This window comes from Brachypodium distachyon, chromosome 2 (genome assembly GCF_000005505.3).
Source record: "Brachypodium distachyon strain Bd21 chromosome 2, Brachypodium_distachyon_v3.0, whole genome shotgun sequence".
Classification (NCBI taxonomy): domain Eukaryota; kingdom Viridiplantae; phylum Streptophyta; class Magnoliopsida; order Poales; family Poaceae; genus Brachypodium; species Brachypodium distachyon.
This window is the reverse complement of record NC_016132.3, coordinates 52,880,179-52,897,112: the sequence shown is the minus strand read 5'-3', so window position 1 is coordinate 52,897,112 and position 16,934 is coordinate 52,880,179. Positions and strand designations below refer to the sequence as shown.

At 42.1% G+C, this 16,934-nt stretch overlaps 2 protein-coding genes across 6 annotated transcripts; both read left to right on the top strand.

Moving 5' to 3' along the window:
* Positions 1-4,113: 4,113 nt before the first annotated feature.
* LOC100829996 (protein IQ-DOMAIN 1) lies at positions 4,114-8,759 on the top strand. 5 transcript variants are annotated; one of them, XM_010234219.3, is made up of 6 exons: positions 4,114-4,435; positions 5,534-5,639; positions 5,738-6,121; positions 6,594-6,815; positions 7,493-7,612; positions 7,734-8,759. In XM_010234219.3, the coding sequence occupies exons 2-6, from the start codon at positions 5,562-5,564 to the stop codon at positions 8,406-8,408; spliced, it is 1,479 nt and encodes a 492-aa protein (XP_010232521.1). In that variant the 5' UTR covers positions 4,114-4,435; positions 5,534-5,561; the 3' UTR covers positions 8,409-8,759. The 5 variants fall into 5 exon arrangements, with proteins under 5 accessions (XP_010232521.1, XP_010232517.1, XP_010232518.1 ...); XM_010234215.3 differs by lacking the exon at positions 4,114-4,435 and adding an exon at positions 4,442-4,660; XM_010234216.3 differs by lacking the exon at positions 4,114-4,435 and adding an exon at positions 4,442-4,694.
* A 947-nt stretch (positions 8,760-9,706) lies between these two features.
* On the top strand, positions 9,707-15,844 carry LOC100829686 (coatomer subunit delta-3). Its single transcript, XM_003564497.3, has 12 exons — positions 9,707-9,859; positions 10,648-10,707; positions 10,865-10,904; positions 11,112-11,335; positions 11,569-11,811; positions 11,937-12,084; positions 13,168-13,475; positions 14,034-14,220; positions 14,291-14,444; positions 14,902-14,964; positions 15,064-15,160; positions 15,557-15,844. Exons 2-12 carry the CDS (start codon positions 10,705-10,707, stop codon positions 15,641-15,643), a joined length of 1,554 nt encoding a protein of 517 aa, XP_003564545.1. The 5' UTR covers positions 9,707-9,859; positions 10,648-10,704; the 3' UTR covers positions 15,644-15,844.
* The last annotated feature ends 1,090 nt before the right edge of the window (positions 15,845-16,934 follow it).

The window sequence follows — 16,934 nt, the reverse complement described above, 5'->3', positions numbered from 1 at the left end:
TTGGCGACGTGGGTTCATGTGATGAGGAAAACATGTACTCCGATCCATGTATTTGATTTAGTATAACTTATATCGGTTTTGCTATTAAGCAATTGCATGTTTTTTAATTAGATCGGTCGACATGTTAGCTATTAGATCTTAATTCAACGATAGCAAGTGTAAAATGAAAGAATGGTAACGACCCTTGGATCTTTATCCAACGTTCTGAAATGTCGACTGACATTTAAAGCTCATTTCTTAAAAAATAGACGACTTAGAAATAACCACACCCAATTTTTATACTAAATCAAAAACATTTATTATGAATTGGAGGGAGTACTTCGTTAAATGCTTTGACATATTTTTCAACCATGAATAAGAGAAATACATGTTCATTTGAACGTTTCAGCTAATCCAACATTACGGAAACATAAGATATTTGACGACGTGGATGAACGGGAACCAGCCCTGGCGTGTTCTGGACAATCAATTTTGCGTTCATAGAGCCTTCTGTTTACTAACAGGCATCATTTGATATTCTTTTGAGCATGTGTGAAATATCATTCGAAACTAATGTTTCAATCATACAGAAAAAAGATAATCTTTATTCATCGATTAGCAAGAAAGTAACTATTCTAAAAAACACACAAAAGTAACTGATCTCTATTATTTTTCATAAGTATTTAGGATCTCAATTGGCAAACCAGATGACTTTGGTCATTTTCCCTGCTTAATTAAGGCTTCTGTCTTGACGCAGTGCATATTTGCCTCCTAACTTTACCACGTAGACTGCCGAGTTGGCAGCATTTCATTTCATTTTAGTAGTTACAGGATCAACTACGAGCAGATCAAACCCGCAAAACAAAACAAAAACTACGAGCAGATCAAAACATTAGGTGGTAATCAATATAGTAGAATTCCTCAGGCCAACCCAAAACACTCCCCACACCCCTCCTCCTCTTTCTTTGTGTGGGCTGTATCTCTATATGAAAATGCCCTAGTTTCGTACTTTTTTTTTGCACGTGAATCGGTTGTGGATTTGCTATGGCCACAAAATTATGGTTGCGTTCTTTTCGGCTTATGGGACCAGCTTCTCTGAAAAGCTGCCCTCCTCCAACTTCCTAGAGAAGCCGCTCGCCTAATTTGGTTAGTCATCCAAACTAGTTTAGCCTAAACTATTTTGAAATTTAACCAAATTTGGGGGTCGGCTTCCAAGAGAAGCCCCCGAAAGAACTGGGCCTATATGAGTTTGTTTGTAAAAGCATTGTGCAAAAAAAATGTATGTGTAGCATTTCTTGTCTAAATACCTTGCACTAATTGGATGCATGATAAAAAAAGAGTAAAATGCACCCGAAATCCCTATTCTTCCGTGAAGGTGTCAAGTAGGTCCCTAATTTTTGAAAATTCACGTTTTAGGTCCTCATTGTTTGTTAAGTGGTTCATCCCAGGTCCCTCGCCTATATGCACAGCTCCGGCCGCATGATGTGGCTTCCACTTAGGCTTTGGGCCCACACGTCAGGCGAGGGACGTTTGGCAGCAACGTCATGCGGCCGAAGCTGTGCATACAGGCGAGGGACCTGGGATGAATCACTTAACAAACAATGAGAACCTAAACGTGCATTTTCAAAGATTAGGGACCTGCTTGACACCTTCACGAAAGAATAGGGACCTCGGGTGCATATTACTCTAAAAAAAACTTTAAGTCTTCTTGTAGTTCCTCTATGCTGCATTTAAGAGTTCAAGGTTATAGGATATTTAGCTTGAGAACCAATGCATTAAGTTTATCGAAAAAACTAGATTATTTATGCGGTACAACTATTGCTTCAAGGACTTTGTTGAGCATTACCCCAACTAATGCATCTTCTTACCGAAAAGTGTTTATAAATTGAGAACGATTGATCTCCCAAAGATGCACTTCAACATTATTTTGTGAGGTTTATTCGCGGTTCTACCCAATTCTTGAGTCTAATTAGGTGACAAAAGGAGTTCCTAAGTTGACTCGGTGAATTTCTACTTGTGTTCTACGGCACTCCTTCCATTCTTAAATATAAGAAATTCTATCTTGGTCCTAATTAAGTCAAACTTTTTTTAATTTGACTAAGTTTATAGAAAAATCACGAAGACGTACAATATCAAATGAGTATATTATGGAAACATATATAATGGCAGATTTAGGACTTTTTATATTTAGAAATAGAGGTAGAAGCATCTCAAATACTCATTAAACAAACCATATATAAATACTAGAAAATGCCGTTCCGAAGAAATTCGCCTACGGAGATCCAATTAACTTTTCTTAGATAATCGTAGGTACTTTTTAATAATTTATCCATAGAAGATTAAATTAAATACAGTTTTAGATTTTGCACCGGCCCTGTACTGGGAAGGGAGATCCAATTATTAGATTTTGCCTACGGAGATCCAATTATTCTCCCTCGCGAGGGCTACTCCTCAGCAACCCCGTAGTCCCATCAAGATGACACCGTGAGTTAACCCTGACCCTGCCTTACAAGATGGAGTACTAGCAATCAACCGTCCAAACAGGCTACTGCGTTGCTTGTCCGCTCTATACCGGAACCCGGATCTGACGAATCATCAGCCTAGGAATCCATTCATCGCGGAACTGATTAGCAAAACCATCATTCGTATTTTTTCACAGCAGTAATCGGAGAATCGCACCGAGAGACAGAAGCAGTCGCCCGATCGACGCGCTGCGTAGGGACTTGAGTACGTACGTATTCTTACGGTTCCACGTAATCCTATCCTATCAGTTCAGTACTGTACCACCAGGAATACACCTTCCCGTCCCCGTTAGCACAGGAACACACTTGCCTTCGTTCCGGGTCGCCATTATATCGCCAAGATTCTACGCCAACGGCTCCCAAGTCCCAACGATCGGCCACCCGTACTCTGAAGTCTTCAAGACGAAGGATGTGTGGCTACTCAATGCTCCGTACCCAAGTCCACCAGGCGCCCTACTGTTCACGACGACCGTGTCAATACACAGGTACAGAGCCGCCCGGAGATACGCTACAGTACAGCCATGCTACGGTACGGAGTCTTCGCCGCGGCGTGGCGACGGACGAGAAAACACGATAGGCACTGTAACTCACAACAGTGGCAATCGAAACTGAGAAAGACGCAGCAGCGTTGAGTTGGTAGGTAGGTGTACGGGCGCAGGGAAAAGGCGTCCCGAGCCGAGCCGTGGGGTAAAGGTGGTCGGCTGGGCAATGCCGTGCGCGCCTGCCCGATCTGGCATTCGGCATGTGCTGATGCGCGGGCTGGCGCAGCCAGCAGGAACCGAGGCAAAAGCCATCAGCGGCCGCTCTCCGGCGCCCACCACCAAGATCCAAGACACCGCATGAAAGGCTGGCATGCTCCAGAATAAACAATTTACTACCACACTCTACGAGCGACGGATCTCGTCTCATCATCGGTGTGCCACTCACTGACACCAACGGTATTCTAATCATGCGAGATCCGCCTTGTTCTTATCTTATCATTAGCGCCGGCATCGCCACGCATCTGATCCGTTCCTTTGTTCCGCTGCTGCCGTCTCCGGCCCCTCGAAGACGGTGAAACAAAAGGCTGGCAATGCAACTGTGGAGAGTTAACAAAAGCCAATGGGCACTTTACAGTCTGCACACGAGTACAAAAAGCTCTGGTAAAAAAATAAAAACAGCAGCGGGGGCGAAAGACCTTTTCAGCCCAGGAAACGGAAACGTTCATAAATCAGGCGTAAACATCTCATTTAACACGGCATTAACTGAAAGAGGGAGGTGCTGTTAAAAAAAAAACTGAAAGAGGGATGGATCAGCTGGGCCCGGCATCAAAGGGAGGTTCAATTACAGGTGGGGCCACGCATACTTGAGGGTACAGGTGGTCACGGGGTTTACTAGCGGCGGGGGGGGGGGGGGGGGGGCTTGCCGTCGGTTAGTGACGCGTGGTGTCCATGTCTCAATGACGTGTGGGGCACGACGAGCCGGCCGGCCGCTGGAACGGAGCGGAGCAGGAAGAAAACGGACGAACGTCTCGCGGCTGCTAGCCCCGGTTTCGTGTCAGCTCTCGTAGTTGGCGATGGCCAGCAGTAGAGAGAGTACAGTGTAACGTCTCCTGCCCGTCCCCGCGGCGTGACGACTGGTCCATGGCACGCGGAGCGGACCTGACCTGACCGCGGCGCCCGCCTCCAGCAGAAGAAGAGGCGACAGGGACAGCGGCTTTCAGCTGGCACTGGGGTGGGCGACGCCAAGACCGCGACGAGAGAGAGAAGAGGAACTGAGGAAGATATCAGGGAGAAACGGCTGGCTCTCGCCGTCGTAACGCTCCCACCATCTACGGGCCCAGCTGGTGCTCACCGCTACACCACCATCGGCTGCTGCTCGCCCGTGGGTCCCGCCGACGGGAATCAATACTGGCGGAGCGGTGAGCCGATAAAAGCGGCGGCGTCTTCCGACGGGTGAGTCGAGGAAAGTAAAAAGAGAGAGAGAAGTTTGGGCACCTACTTGGCCCCTTTTGCCTTCTTCCCCTCATTCCTTTCCAATCTTTTCTACTCCTTTCTGCCTAAAAATGCTCCTCCCTCCGGTCGTGGGTTTGATCTGACCCGTAGAGGCGGTGGCTTCCGAGGACGGGCGGGGGTGGTGGCCAGTGTTAGGTTCTTGGCGCCTTCAGTGGGGTGCGGAAGGTGAGGACGGCTTTCGGCGGTTGCTTGCTTCGAGGTGAAAGCTCACCTTTCTCGTTGTAAAAATCGGGATCTTTTATTTTCTGTTTTTTGGGGGGGTGCTTTGCGTCCCCGCCACCATGTTTCGTTCATCCTGGCCGCCCGCGCTCTTCTCTGGTTTCATTTGAGGCGCCGCTGAGTTGGTTTTTGCGGTGATTGCGGAAGAGTTGGCCTTCAGGCGACGTTCAGGTGCGAGGGTTTATGTGGGGGGCGAAATTCAGTCTGTTTCAGTTCGTGTGCTTGATTCTTTCAGGTTTTGTGTTTTCGCTGCCCGATTTATCGAGGTACAAGGGTAACGCGCGAAACAGTGCTGATTTGTGAACCATTGTAGTTTATGGTGAAGAATTATGCCCTCGTGGCGGCGAAAATATGTTTTTCTGACGCTAATCGTCTAGCCCTACACCTGGGAGGCTGGGAGTTCAGTTCCTTCTCGTTTCTCTACTAGATTCGGTTAAGGCTTTGGCTTGCTCACGATTTTATAGATGCAGTTACAGGATTTTATGATTATCTAAAAATTACAGGATTTTATGCATAACTGATAGCTCCGCACCTCTTTGTTGATTTCGCAGCCGATTTTTGGTGGAGATGCTGATTTGGTATAGCTTTTTTTTGGTGTCAAAACGTTGTTTCTTTCTTTCCGATTCTTCCACCTGTAATTCCTGCTTCATCAGGGAACGGCAGCAACAGAACATTTTGATCTCTAGAAATATAGTATTTTTGGAACAACTATCCTTGTGCTGATCGTGGATGTGCTATGGTTAAGGTTGAAAACCCTTGGATTTTCTTGTTTCTTTTGTATCATTACTGTACTGAAGATTTGATCTGCTGTACTTTTAGGTGAAGGCGAAGAAAAGGAACACTAAGAATGGGTAAGAAAGGCAAGTGGTTTAGTGCTGTCAGGAGAGTCTTCAGCTCCTCTGATCCGGAGGCGAAGGAAGCTAAGGTATAAAAAAAGGTCAATTACTTCAATTTTGCATTTGCTCCCTAGTAATTTTCATCAAAGCTTGTCACTCAATCATTCTACTTTTGGTGACCATGTAGGCTGAGAAGGCGGACAAGCCGAAATCCAGGAAGAAATGGCCATTTGGCAAGTCAAAACACTCTGATCTGCCAACCTCGACAGTGTCAGGGATCACTCTAGTAGCTCCACAGCCGCTGCCACCGCCGCCTACACAGCCTCCTCAACCACAATCTGAGGAGATAAAAGATGTCAAAACAATCGAAGCGGAAAGTGAACAAAACAAGCATGCCTACTCGGTTGCGCTTGCGTCTGCTGTCGCCGCGGAAGCCGCCGCTGTCGCTGCCCAGGCCGCTGCTGAGGTTGTCCGCCTCACAGCAGTCACCACAAGCACACCAAAAGCGGCTGTTTGCTCAAAGGAAGAGCTTGCTGCTGTCAAGATTCAGACCGCCTTCAGGGGTTATCTGGTAATGCATCTAAACTTGTGGGCTGTTTATTGTTTGCTGCTGTTATCTACCTATATTAATGTATCTCCTTGCAGTAGCAATACAATAACAAATGGATACAGTGATTGGTCTGGGTCGACCTCTTCTGTTTTATTGTCATTTGAAAGCATGCATGTAAGATAGCAGCCTGCTATGGATTAAGATCTTGTAAGATATCTGATTTGGTTGGTTGAGAGTTGCTGTCCAATGCTGAATTGGAGAGTATGTCCTTTTATCCGTTTTGGAATATCACAGGAGCGTACTTTGCTAGTCATTTTCAAATATTATTTGCATCTGATGTTCTTATACATAAGAATATGAATGCTGATATGACAGATGAATGAAAAAATATATGCAAAATGGCACAATACACTATCAAGATAGAATTATACATATTTTTTTCATGTATAAAAATAGTAATTGGTTACTAAATTTGCAAAATATAATGTTTTAGGCAAGGAGAGCACTGCGGGCACTGAGGGGACTAGTTAGGCTGAAGTCACTTGTTGATGGAAATTCTGTCAAACGCCAAACTTCCCACACCTTGCATTGCACACAAACAATGACAAGAGTTCAAACCCAAATCTACTCCAGAAGAGTGAAGCTGGAGGAGGAAAAACAGGCTCTTCAAAGGCAGCTCCAATTAAAGCACCAACGGGAACTTGAGAAAATGAAGGTGAGCACCCTATTTAATATAATCCTCCTAACCTCATAATTTCATCTTCAGAATACTTTCCTTTCTGTATTTTATAGGCATACATTGATAAGGAAGTCTATTTTGGGCATTACCTATTTTCTATTTACAGAAAAGGAGTTAGTTATTAGTGATAAATACTAATAACATACCGGCGGCATATCCGGTGAAAACTTTGTGAAAACCACTGTAGAAGTTTCAAAAGGTTCCCCAAAAATAGCATTTGTTGGGGAAGTGAAGTTCTATATGTGTAAAATTTGAAGTCCAAACTCAATTGCATTTGGCATCAGGGAAAATTTCAGCATGAATAGTAATTCCTCACTGTTTAGCAATGTTTATTTTGTATATTTCTCCTTCTATTTCCTCTCAAATGCAATTGAGTTTGGACTTGTAATTTTGCACGTCTATAGAACACCACACCACGAACATACATTATTTTTTTAGGAACCTTTAAATATGATTTCTATGGAGTTCGCAAAGTTTGCAGTGTAAGGGTGGTTTTCACCTGATATTTTGCCTAAGATATCGGCCACATTAACAAAGAGTAAAAGACACCATATATGGTTTTGATTGATATGAACTTCTGTAATAATGTAACAAGTTACAGTTCTGATACAACATATTTCTTACACAGCTGAACTCTTTAACTTTCTTGGCAGATTGATGAAGACTGGGATCATAGCCATCAATCCAAAGAACAGATCGAGGCCAGCTTAATGATGAAACAGGAAGCTGCACTAAGACGAGAAAGAGCACTTGCATATGCATTTTCTCATCAGGCAAGCTGACTCTTTGGTTTCCCTTGAATGATTATATTTTTCTTGTTTGCTACTAATTCTCACTGGCTGCAGTTGTATTTCCCTTTATATCACACATTCCAATTTTTTATATATTATGCAGTGGAAGAATTCTGGTCGAACTATAACACCAACGTTCACAGACCAAGGGAATCCTAATTGGGGCTGGAGCTGGATGGAACGTTGGATGACAGCAAGGCCTTGGGAGAACCGAGTGGTACCAAACAAAGATCCTAAAGATTCTGTTCTTACAAAGAATCCCAGCACAAGCGCCATTCGAACTTTTGTACCCCGTGCTCTCTCAATCCAGAGACCGGCAACACCAAGCAAGTCAAGCCGTCCACCGAGCCGGCAATCACCATCAACTCCCCCCTCAAAGGTCCCCTCAGTTGCAGGAAAGTTCAGACCATCGAGTCCAAGGGACAGCTGGCTCTACAGGGATGATGACTTGAGGAGCATCACAAGCATACGCTCTGAACGCCCAAGGAGGCAGAGCACAGGTGGAACCTCAGTCCAGGACGATGCAAGCCTAACAAGCACGCCAGCTCTCCCCAGCTATATGCAGTCAACAAAGTCTGCAAGGGCAAAGTCCCGGTACCACAGTGGATTCACCGACAAGTTTGAGGTTCCTGAGAGAGTATCTCTGGTCCATTCATCGATAAAGAAGCGCCTATCTTTCCCAGCTGCAGACAAACCAAATATTGCGCCTGCAGATAAGCCAATGGAAAGAGCAAGGCGCCATTCAGAACCTCCAAAGGTGGATCCTGCCTCCCTGTGAAGGATGTCTGTTTCCTGATATGATCAAATATTCAAATGGACATCAGGCATTATGACTTATGAGTTTTAGATTGCCTTCTTTTCCATCTATGCATTCTCTAATTTAGATTGCTCTCTCTCTCAAGGTTGAACCCTCCGTGAAATGTATGATTTGTCTGGGTTGATTTGAGACGATTCTAACTGTTTACAGACAGGTTTTGCCTCTGTGGTTTGTTGTGTGTTACTGGAGAGATGATGTTGAGTGTGCGCGTGGCTTCGGTGTATATTATGAGCTATTGATAACCACCAGGCTTGGAATGTTAGACGTGGATATTGTTATTTTTCTGACTGAGATTTGCATGTGTTGTTGACATTTTCCAGTTGGTACTTGGTGCATAGGGCACTTGGCACTGAACTTTAATACTATCTTTGCCATGTACAATTAACATTCCTCCCTTGTGGTGAGCAGTAGAACAGAAGAGGAACGTACTTCCAACTCTTGTTCACTGCCTTGCACCTGCCGTAACATTTTCTCTTAAATACTGCTACAGTACTACTCCGTATTAATTTTTACGCCTGCAAGAGTTTAATCGGTGGTTGTGTCAGTTCACCTTTTACTATACCACATGCTGGATCTCGTACAAACAAGAATAGAGCATGTCTGAATAATTTGATCAAGATGGTAGAAAATCTTCTTCTCGTCGGGTACCTTGCTAGTGTATCTCTCTGTTTCATCCATGTCCCTGACATTCTTAAGCTTTCTTCTTGTGTTGTGCTTGTGCAATTGGTTTTCTATATGCTAGGCGAAGGTGAAGTTTCCTTAACACACGAAGGTGTATTTACAATGATCTTCAAACAATTATGGTCTAGTTCTTTCTCAGACCCGTCCAAATGCATAGCTTGACAAGTCATCGCCATTCCTGCTTCTAATGATTCAGAGTTAAATTAGTTGAAATTTTGCAGATTTATTTTATACAAAGACGCAAATACAAATTCTAAAAGACCAAACAAATGTACATCTAACAACGATTTAATAATTTGTCTTAACTTATGCAAGAGTTACGGCATCTAACACGAGTTTGTCATTTTTTCATCCATGTATTGTTAAACATTATGAGTAATCGTGTTATTCTTATTTACTCCTTGGACAGTTGATTCAGTTATACTGTGCCGTACCTGGGTCTGGAGGAGTCGGGATTCACCGAACCGCGTCTGGGCCTGACCCATTTAACCTTAGACCGACCGGTGCCGGGCCGGGCCGGCCAGCCTGATGGCCACCTATAGCTATACCTCCTCTCTCTCTCAAAAAAAAAAAGCTATACCCCCTCTCCCCGTCTCTTTGCCGAGCCCCAGCCCCCTCGCTCCGTGGATCTTCCTCCTCGCGCGAGCCGGCGAGCGCCGTCACTCATCCCGCTGCCGAGCGCCCGAGCCCCCTAGCTCGTCTTCCTCCTCGCTCGAGCGCCTCTACCGCAGGTTGATCTCCCCTTCGATTCTCTCGCTCCCGACCGTTTCTCCTCCCATCACCCCACGAACGGGTTCCGCCCTTTAGATCCCCGTTTCATAATCTTCCCCAATTCGTAACTGAGGCAAAAATCAAGGTAGGGCGCCCGCCCTACCTTGCCCTACTGGGTCCTCCGCCCGTGGTTGTGCTCTCTGTGGATGCGTCGTCTGGGTACCCATAGTTGGTTCGTGCGTGCAGTACGAGGGTTGTGCGGGTTGGCGCGTTGTGAGGCATACCATGCAATTTGGGTTGCAAAGTATCTGCTGCCATATCAATATTGTGTGAAGGCCTGATCGGGAACATTATTGCTTGACCTGTTTGGATAATTTGGCTCGAGATTCTTAGATTTCATCGGGATGTTAAGTTGTTTGATTAAGGGTATCGGATCATATTATTTTGTGGTGTGGAACAATCTGTATTTTCATCAGAATGAATTCAGTTAAATATAGTGTTGTTTTAATCGATGTCTATCAGTTATTTGGACAATGTACTTCCAGAATGTGTAAATATTGGCGTCAGATGTATGTGGATCTCATTAGTATATTTATAATATACCGTTTTTAATCTGTTATACGCTTAAACATAAGTTACAGTGTATTTTTTGAAATCCTATTTGATGCACTCATAAAACATTCTCTCGTGTCTTACCATTCGCTGTTTATCATGTTTGATTGGTTGTGCATTTGCAGTTCTCACTAACTTCTTTCAATTACCATGCATGGCTTGTTTGTGTGGGAAATAATTAACTTTTCTCTTGCAGTTCTATAACTTGCTGACCTGACTTCAGTGATTCGTGGGACCAACAAAAACTTTCAAAATGGTATGGCATTGTTCTCCATGTTATAAACTGATTAACTTCTGAACATCCAGGTCGTGCCTCATAGTGAAGGCATATGTGTTATTATTAGTCATTCTAAGCAGTTATTATTTTTTGCTGTAGTACTAAAAAAATGACTGTTTCTTTTGTATGCACACAGGTGGTTCTTGCAGCATCTATAATGTCGAAATCTGGAAAGGGTGAGCTTTTTTGAAATTCCCAGTTACAAAATTCCTTATGAGATATTCTTGCCTTATAACTTCCATGCAAAAACAAAAATCTAGTTTGTATTTGCATCTATTATAGTCTTGTACTACATCTCATGTGATGTCGAGAACAAGGATATTGCAGTTTCTTCTATTTTTTAACAATCATAAAGCGGTGTTATTTGTTTACTTGAACTGCAGCACTTTCTTCAAGGCAATATGTTGATATGTCTTGGATAAGGATCGAGGATCTGCTTGCAGCATTTCCAAAGTTGGTTGGGACTGGAAAGCAACATACTTATGTTGAGACTGAAAATGTTCGCTATGTTTATCAACCAATTGAAGCTCTTTATCTGCTAGTCATCACAAATAAACAAAGTAACATTCTTGAAGATCTGGAGACATTGAGGCTGCTTTCGAAACTTGTATCCTTGTCAAAAGCTAGGTTGTTACAATTTGCAAAAAGAGAAGATGTAGCTACCTACATACAAACACAATCCTAATATTAACAATTATATATCAATGTTCTTTTGGAACATAGATCAAGTTGGTGCTCTTACATCGGTAGATTGTTACCATTCGTCCTTGCTTCAGATGTGGTACAATTTGCTTTTTATATAAATAATTCAAGGCAATTGTTTCCTTGAACATAATAAAGGTACCTGAGTATTCCCCTTCTTTGGATGAAGAGGGTGTGTCCAAGGCATTCTTTGAGCTCACGTTTGCTTTTGACGAAGCCATTTCTCTTGGAAACAAGGAAAATGTAACTGTAGCACAGGTTAAACAATACTGCGAAATGGAGAGCCATGAAGAGAAGCTGCACAAGCTGGTCATGCAAAGCAAAATAAATGAAACTAAGGATGTCATGAGGAAGAAAGTTACCGAGATTGAGAAAAACAAGGTAAATGTTCCTCAAACAAGAAACATGTCCCTGGATTTGACATTACAACATTTACAAGGGATATTGTACCCTGTTAGTAGACCCGGCATATATTGACACTAATCTTTTTGTTGGACCTTTTGCAGATTGACAGAAGCAAGATTGACAAGGGAGCATTTGGTCCCTCAAGAATTCCAAGCAGCTTTAATGACATGAACATTAGAGGTGGTGGTCCAGGGTCTGGGGGTGATCCTATATTTGGTGATATGGACTCATTCATTCACAAGGCGAAAGGTTTGTGCTCAAACAAATGCCTGTTGTGCGGAAATGAAACATCTCATTATACTATTAAACTATTATTTAATTTCAGCGCTGATGTTAATATTTATTGGTCCAATTTGCAGTGTTTGTATTTGATAACAGTATTTCTAAATTGTATCATTTATTTGTCAATAAATAATTAATGGCATTTTGGATTCAGTCTTGGTCATTGTATCGTATTACGGTTACTCATTATATATTTTACACCATACATCTTATCATCCAATGTCCTTTGAAATTGTTCTATCCAAGTAGACCAAGCCCACATGGGGCACTGTTTAGTTTCGCTATATGCATGTCACGGAATGTGTAGTTTCAATTATTACTTTTCTTGTGTATCCTAGTGATATTTTAGTCAGAGTATGTGTAGTTCCATGGAATTTACTCACTGTCTTTCAACAAATCTGTTAGTGCCATGTTTCTACGATTTTATTCACTGAAGCAAAGAGTTCTGCTTGAGTTACTTACAACCTTACTTGCTATATAAGACATATACGATTCTTTGTACAAAGTACTACCTCTGTCCAGAAGGCCCACACCGAACTTTATCACAAACTTTGACCAACAATTATACAAATAATATTTAATATATGTATATAAATATTATGCCATTACAAAGTGCTTTTCAATATAAATTCAACAATACCATTTTTGTGCCACAATAGCCTCGTATTACTAATGCTTTTGGTCAAATTTGGCACAAAATTTTATGCGGGCCTTATAAACCCGGACAGAGGGAGTAGTTGCAAGGAAAATTAGATTTACCAAATCTGTGATCTGTCATGAACTAAGAAGTATCCAACGAATCCGGGAGTAAATGTGCATCTTAGTTCTCACTATTGATCTAGGGCAAATAATATTTTGTGTAGCCCTTTAGTGACGCAACAGTTGTGAGAGTTATGATGTGCTCTGCTTCACAACAATTATTAGGAAAACACTTAAAAAGAAAGTTGCAAGAAGAAATATCTGCACTCTGGGCCTCTGGCTCATACTAGTGTATGGGGATTTGGCTATGTGTCTGTTATTTTGTCTTGACTGCTAGTGCCATTCCTACAGGACGCCCATCTGCTCCTTCTCCTGTTCCTACTAAAGTGCCAGGTGGAATGAAATTAAGTAAAGTGCAGAAGACAAATCAGTTCCTAGAGTCTTTGAAAGCGGAAGGAGAAGTTATTCTGGAGGATACTCACCTAAGCACAATTCAGTCAAGGTCATCATCTATTCCACCAAGTGATGCGATCACAGTGACCATTGAAGAGAAGCTGAGTGCCACTCTTAAAAGGGATGGCGGAGTTAGCAATTTTGAGATTCAAGGAACCCTTTCTCTCCAAGTTCTTAGTGACGCTGATGGTTTTATCCAGTTGCAGGTCATTTTCTATATTTGATTCCTGGATCTTTTACATTCCATAACTTCATAAAACTACACTTGGTAGGATAAAACTTCTGCTCACATGTATTTGTATTAGCGGGTCACGTGTTTATACAGTTCAATTGATTGCTCAACATGTTCATTCGTTGAAACCTCCAACTATGAATGACTGTTAGATCACTCATAGGGCACGCTAATGAGTCTCCATTGTGAAACACTGTTCAACACTGCTTTCCATAAAGCAGAAGTGTTGATTTGAAGCAATATATTCAAGCGGTTATTAAATCTTGCTGTTATATAATCATAACTGAAGCCCTGAAGCTCTCTCTTATTTGTTTGTCATTAGATGATACAGAACGTTGATACAGAACTCACCACAGTCCCATCTTACAGCATGAATTTTGGAGATAGGAAGATTGAACTAGAGTTTGTTTAGTAATCCCTGCCATTGTAGAAGCATCTATTGCTTGCGTGAAACTTCTTTTTGGGTAACATCACTTTACAAGTTAAATTAATTTTACTTCGAAGGTGATAATTTTTCTTACATTTGATGCAGATTGAGAACCAAGATTTACCTGGACTTAGCTTCAAGACACACCCTAATATTAACAGAGACCTGTTCAATGGTCAGAAAATTGTGGGGGCAAGTGATCCGAACAGGGCTTTCCCAAGTGGTCAAAATGAAACAGCTCTGGTGAAATGGAGAATCCAGGGGTTGGATGAGTCATCTCTGCCATTGACAGGTATACCTAACTATTTGTTTTTAGGAGCTTGCTAATTGTGTCTTTTGTAACCTCGTTTTGCCATTTGCAGTCAATTGCTGGCCTTCAGTGTCTGGGAATGCAACCGATGTGAATATTGAATATGAAGCTTCAGATATGTTTGATTTGCACAATGTTGTCATCTCTATCCCTCTGCCCGCACTTAGGGAGGCTCCAAGTGTTAAACATATAGATGGAGAATGGAAGTAATTTTCTAACTCTGTCGTCTTGTCGTAAATACTCTGCTAGCCTTGTTCTGTGATTGACCTTCCAGACCGCGTAATGCTAATAGTTGTAAGTTTTACATAGTGCATCTACAAGGAAATAACAAAAATGTATATTAAGTTTCCTCAGCTGCCCAGCATGTGCACAGACCAAGGAAGATGTAATCTATCTAACAAAAATGTATATTAGTCTCTATTTAACAAGGCTTAATGTCAATATTTTATGTAGCACAATAAAGTAAGGAGCTTGTAAAACTAGTGTTTCAGTTCAACCTTGGATGGTAGTTTCCCCTGATTTACCCATCCTCTCATTATTTATAATTTATCCCTCTTTATAATGGTTTTCTTTCATGTAAGCTTCTCCTGTCACCCATCTATTTAGTTGTTACCTTCATTTATCCGTTAATCTCACGTCTTCATTTATTTATTCTGCATCCAGGTATGACTCAAGAAACTCCATGTTGGAATGGTCCGTTGTCCTTGTTGATAAATCCAACCGAAGGTACATGAAGCATATATTTTTCGCAATTCAGTATTGCTTTTATATCATGTGTTTTGTTACTGTGGTGTTGGTAACACTAGGCTTTCTTTTCATTCGCAGTGGTTCCATGGAGTTTTCTGTTCCTGCAGCTGATCCATCGACATTTTTCCCCATATCTGTTAGATTTTCTGCTTCAAATACATTCAGTGACTTGAAGGTTTGTTATATATTATACTTGTCAGTGATACATGCATGGCATTTTAAGTGGCTCTGCTTTGCCATTAGTGTACATCAATATTTCTCACTTCTTTATTTACACCATTGTACATAACCACACTGTTTTAAATCTGATTTTCCTCATCATTCCTTTAGGCACGGCAGCGCTTTGAAAAAAGAATTAACATTACATTTGGACCTACAGAATTAAGCATTTAAAGTTCATACTAGTAGTTTTCCAGTCACAAACTGATGTTGTACAGCATTTTATTTATGGGTTTTCTAGTACCACACGATCGTGTTGTGCTCCTTTCGGTGAATTAATCCAATTGTCTACATTTGATGTTTCTCCACTTCAAATTGCAATCTCCTGATTTCCTGCAAAATTTTGTTTCAGGTTACTGCCATTCGTCCATTGAGGGAAGGCAGTGCAAAGTATTCACAGTGGGTTCGACTGGTCACCGCTAATTATCAAGTGGTCTGATGTTCCACTTAAAAGTTTGTTGGTTTAGTGAAGTAACTGCGGATATTTGCAGTATATAGTAACTTTTGATTTTGGCCAATAGGTATACACACTTCATTTTGTATTTACTTTATATTGTAAAATCTATAATTAAAATAATGTTCATCCTACTGCACACAGTACAAAAATGTGATACTTCTGATCCATTGGTTGTTTGCTGCAGTGTGCCTTGTCAAGTCATTTTCTATCAATGGCAATTATGAGATATTTCTTATCAGCCCTCTTGTAACTTTTTTACGGGGGCTTTTGGCTCTTAATTTTCGGGACTGCAGATTCCTTATTTTTTACCCCATTATGCTTGGTTTCTATTGTTTCTGGAAACATTCTCGCCAAACCTATTCATCACTGGCCTGGAACAAAACCTATTCTGGCCTGGAAAAGGTCAGGTCATATCCTTCGCGCAGTTCCAGATACTCTCTGTGTAGGTTGCAATTTGTTTCGTAAAGGCAATCTTCTGACAAATACTTTCTTTGTAAACATATTATATATGTCAAAATCACAAGTGTTTTTTACACGAATGCAAGTGCCAATAATTTTTTTTTGTGATGACAAGTGCCAACATTTTTGTATAAATTTTTTGCATACCTGATGGTTTCAAGCCAGGATCTGTAGTGCTGCCACGGTTTCACCAAATCACACTGGCAGGTTATTTTGTTCCTGTCGCCGTTAAGGTCTACAGCGCGTGACACGTCTCCGTTACAAACATCACTTGGAGCCCTAGTTTTGAAAACCGGACCGGTGATCGAACCGGCGAGGCTCTTGGTTCAGGTTTTTTCGGTCGAATCGCTGGTTAAGACAATAAATAATATAATTTTGTCATAAATGCTGCAATAAAAGAAAAAAATGTAGTGTAATGCAAATTTCATGTCTCATTTTTTTGTCTTTTTACCATATTTTCACATTTACAAGAAGTGCTAGGGCCGGAACTGGCCCAGCCCAACTGGCAGCACAACCTAGTTGAAATGAAGGCCTAGGAACCGGCCCAACCGTTTTTCCTGATAAAAAGAGTCTTTTCAGACATTAGTATACAACAAAGGGTAGCCTAACTGGCTGGGAGGTTCATCCCCGTTGGAGTGGGAAGTTGCGTGTTCGAACAGCAAGTGAGCCGGTCGGTTCGGCTGAAATCGCCTGGTTTGCCGGTTTAGACACAAACCGGTCGATTCGTCTCGGTTTTCCCGGTTCGCCTGCCCGAGCGGTCCTGAGCGCTTAACAGACCAGTGCGGAGTCCGGTTCGACCAGCGGTCCAGTCCGG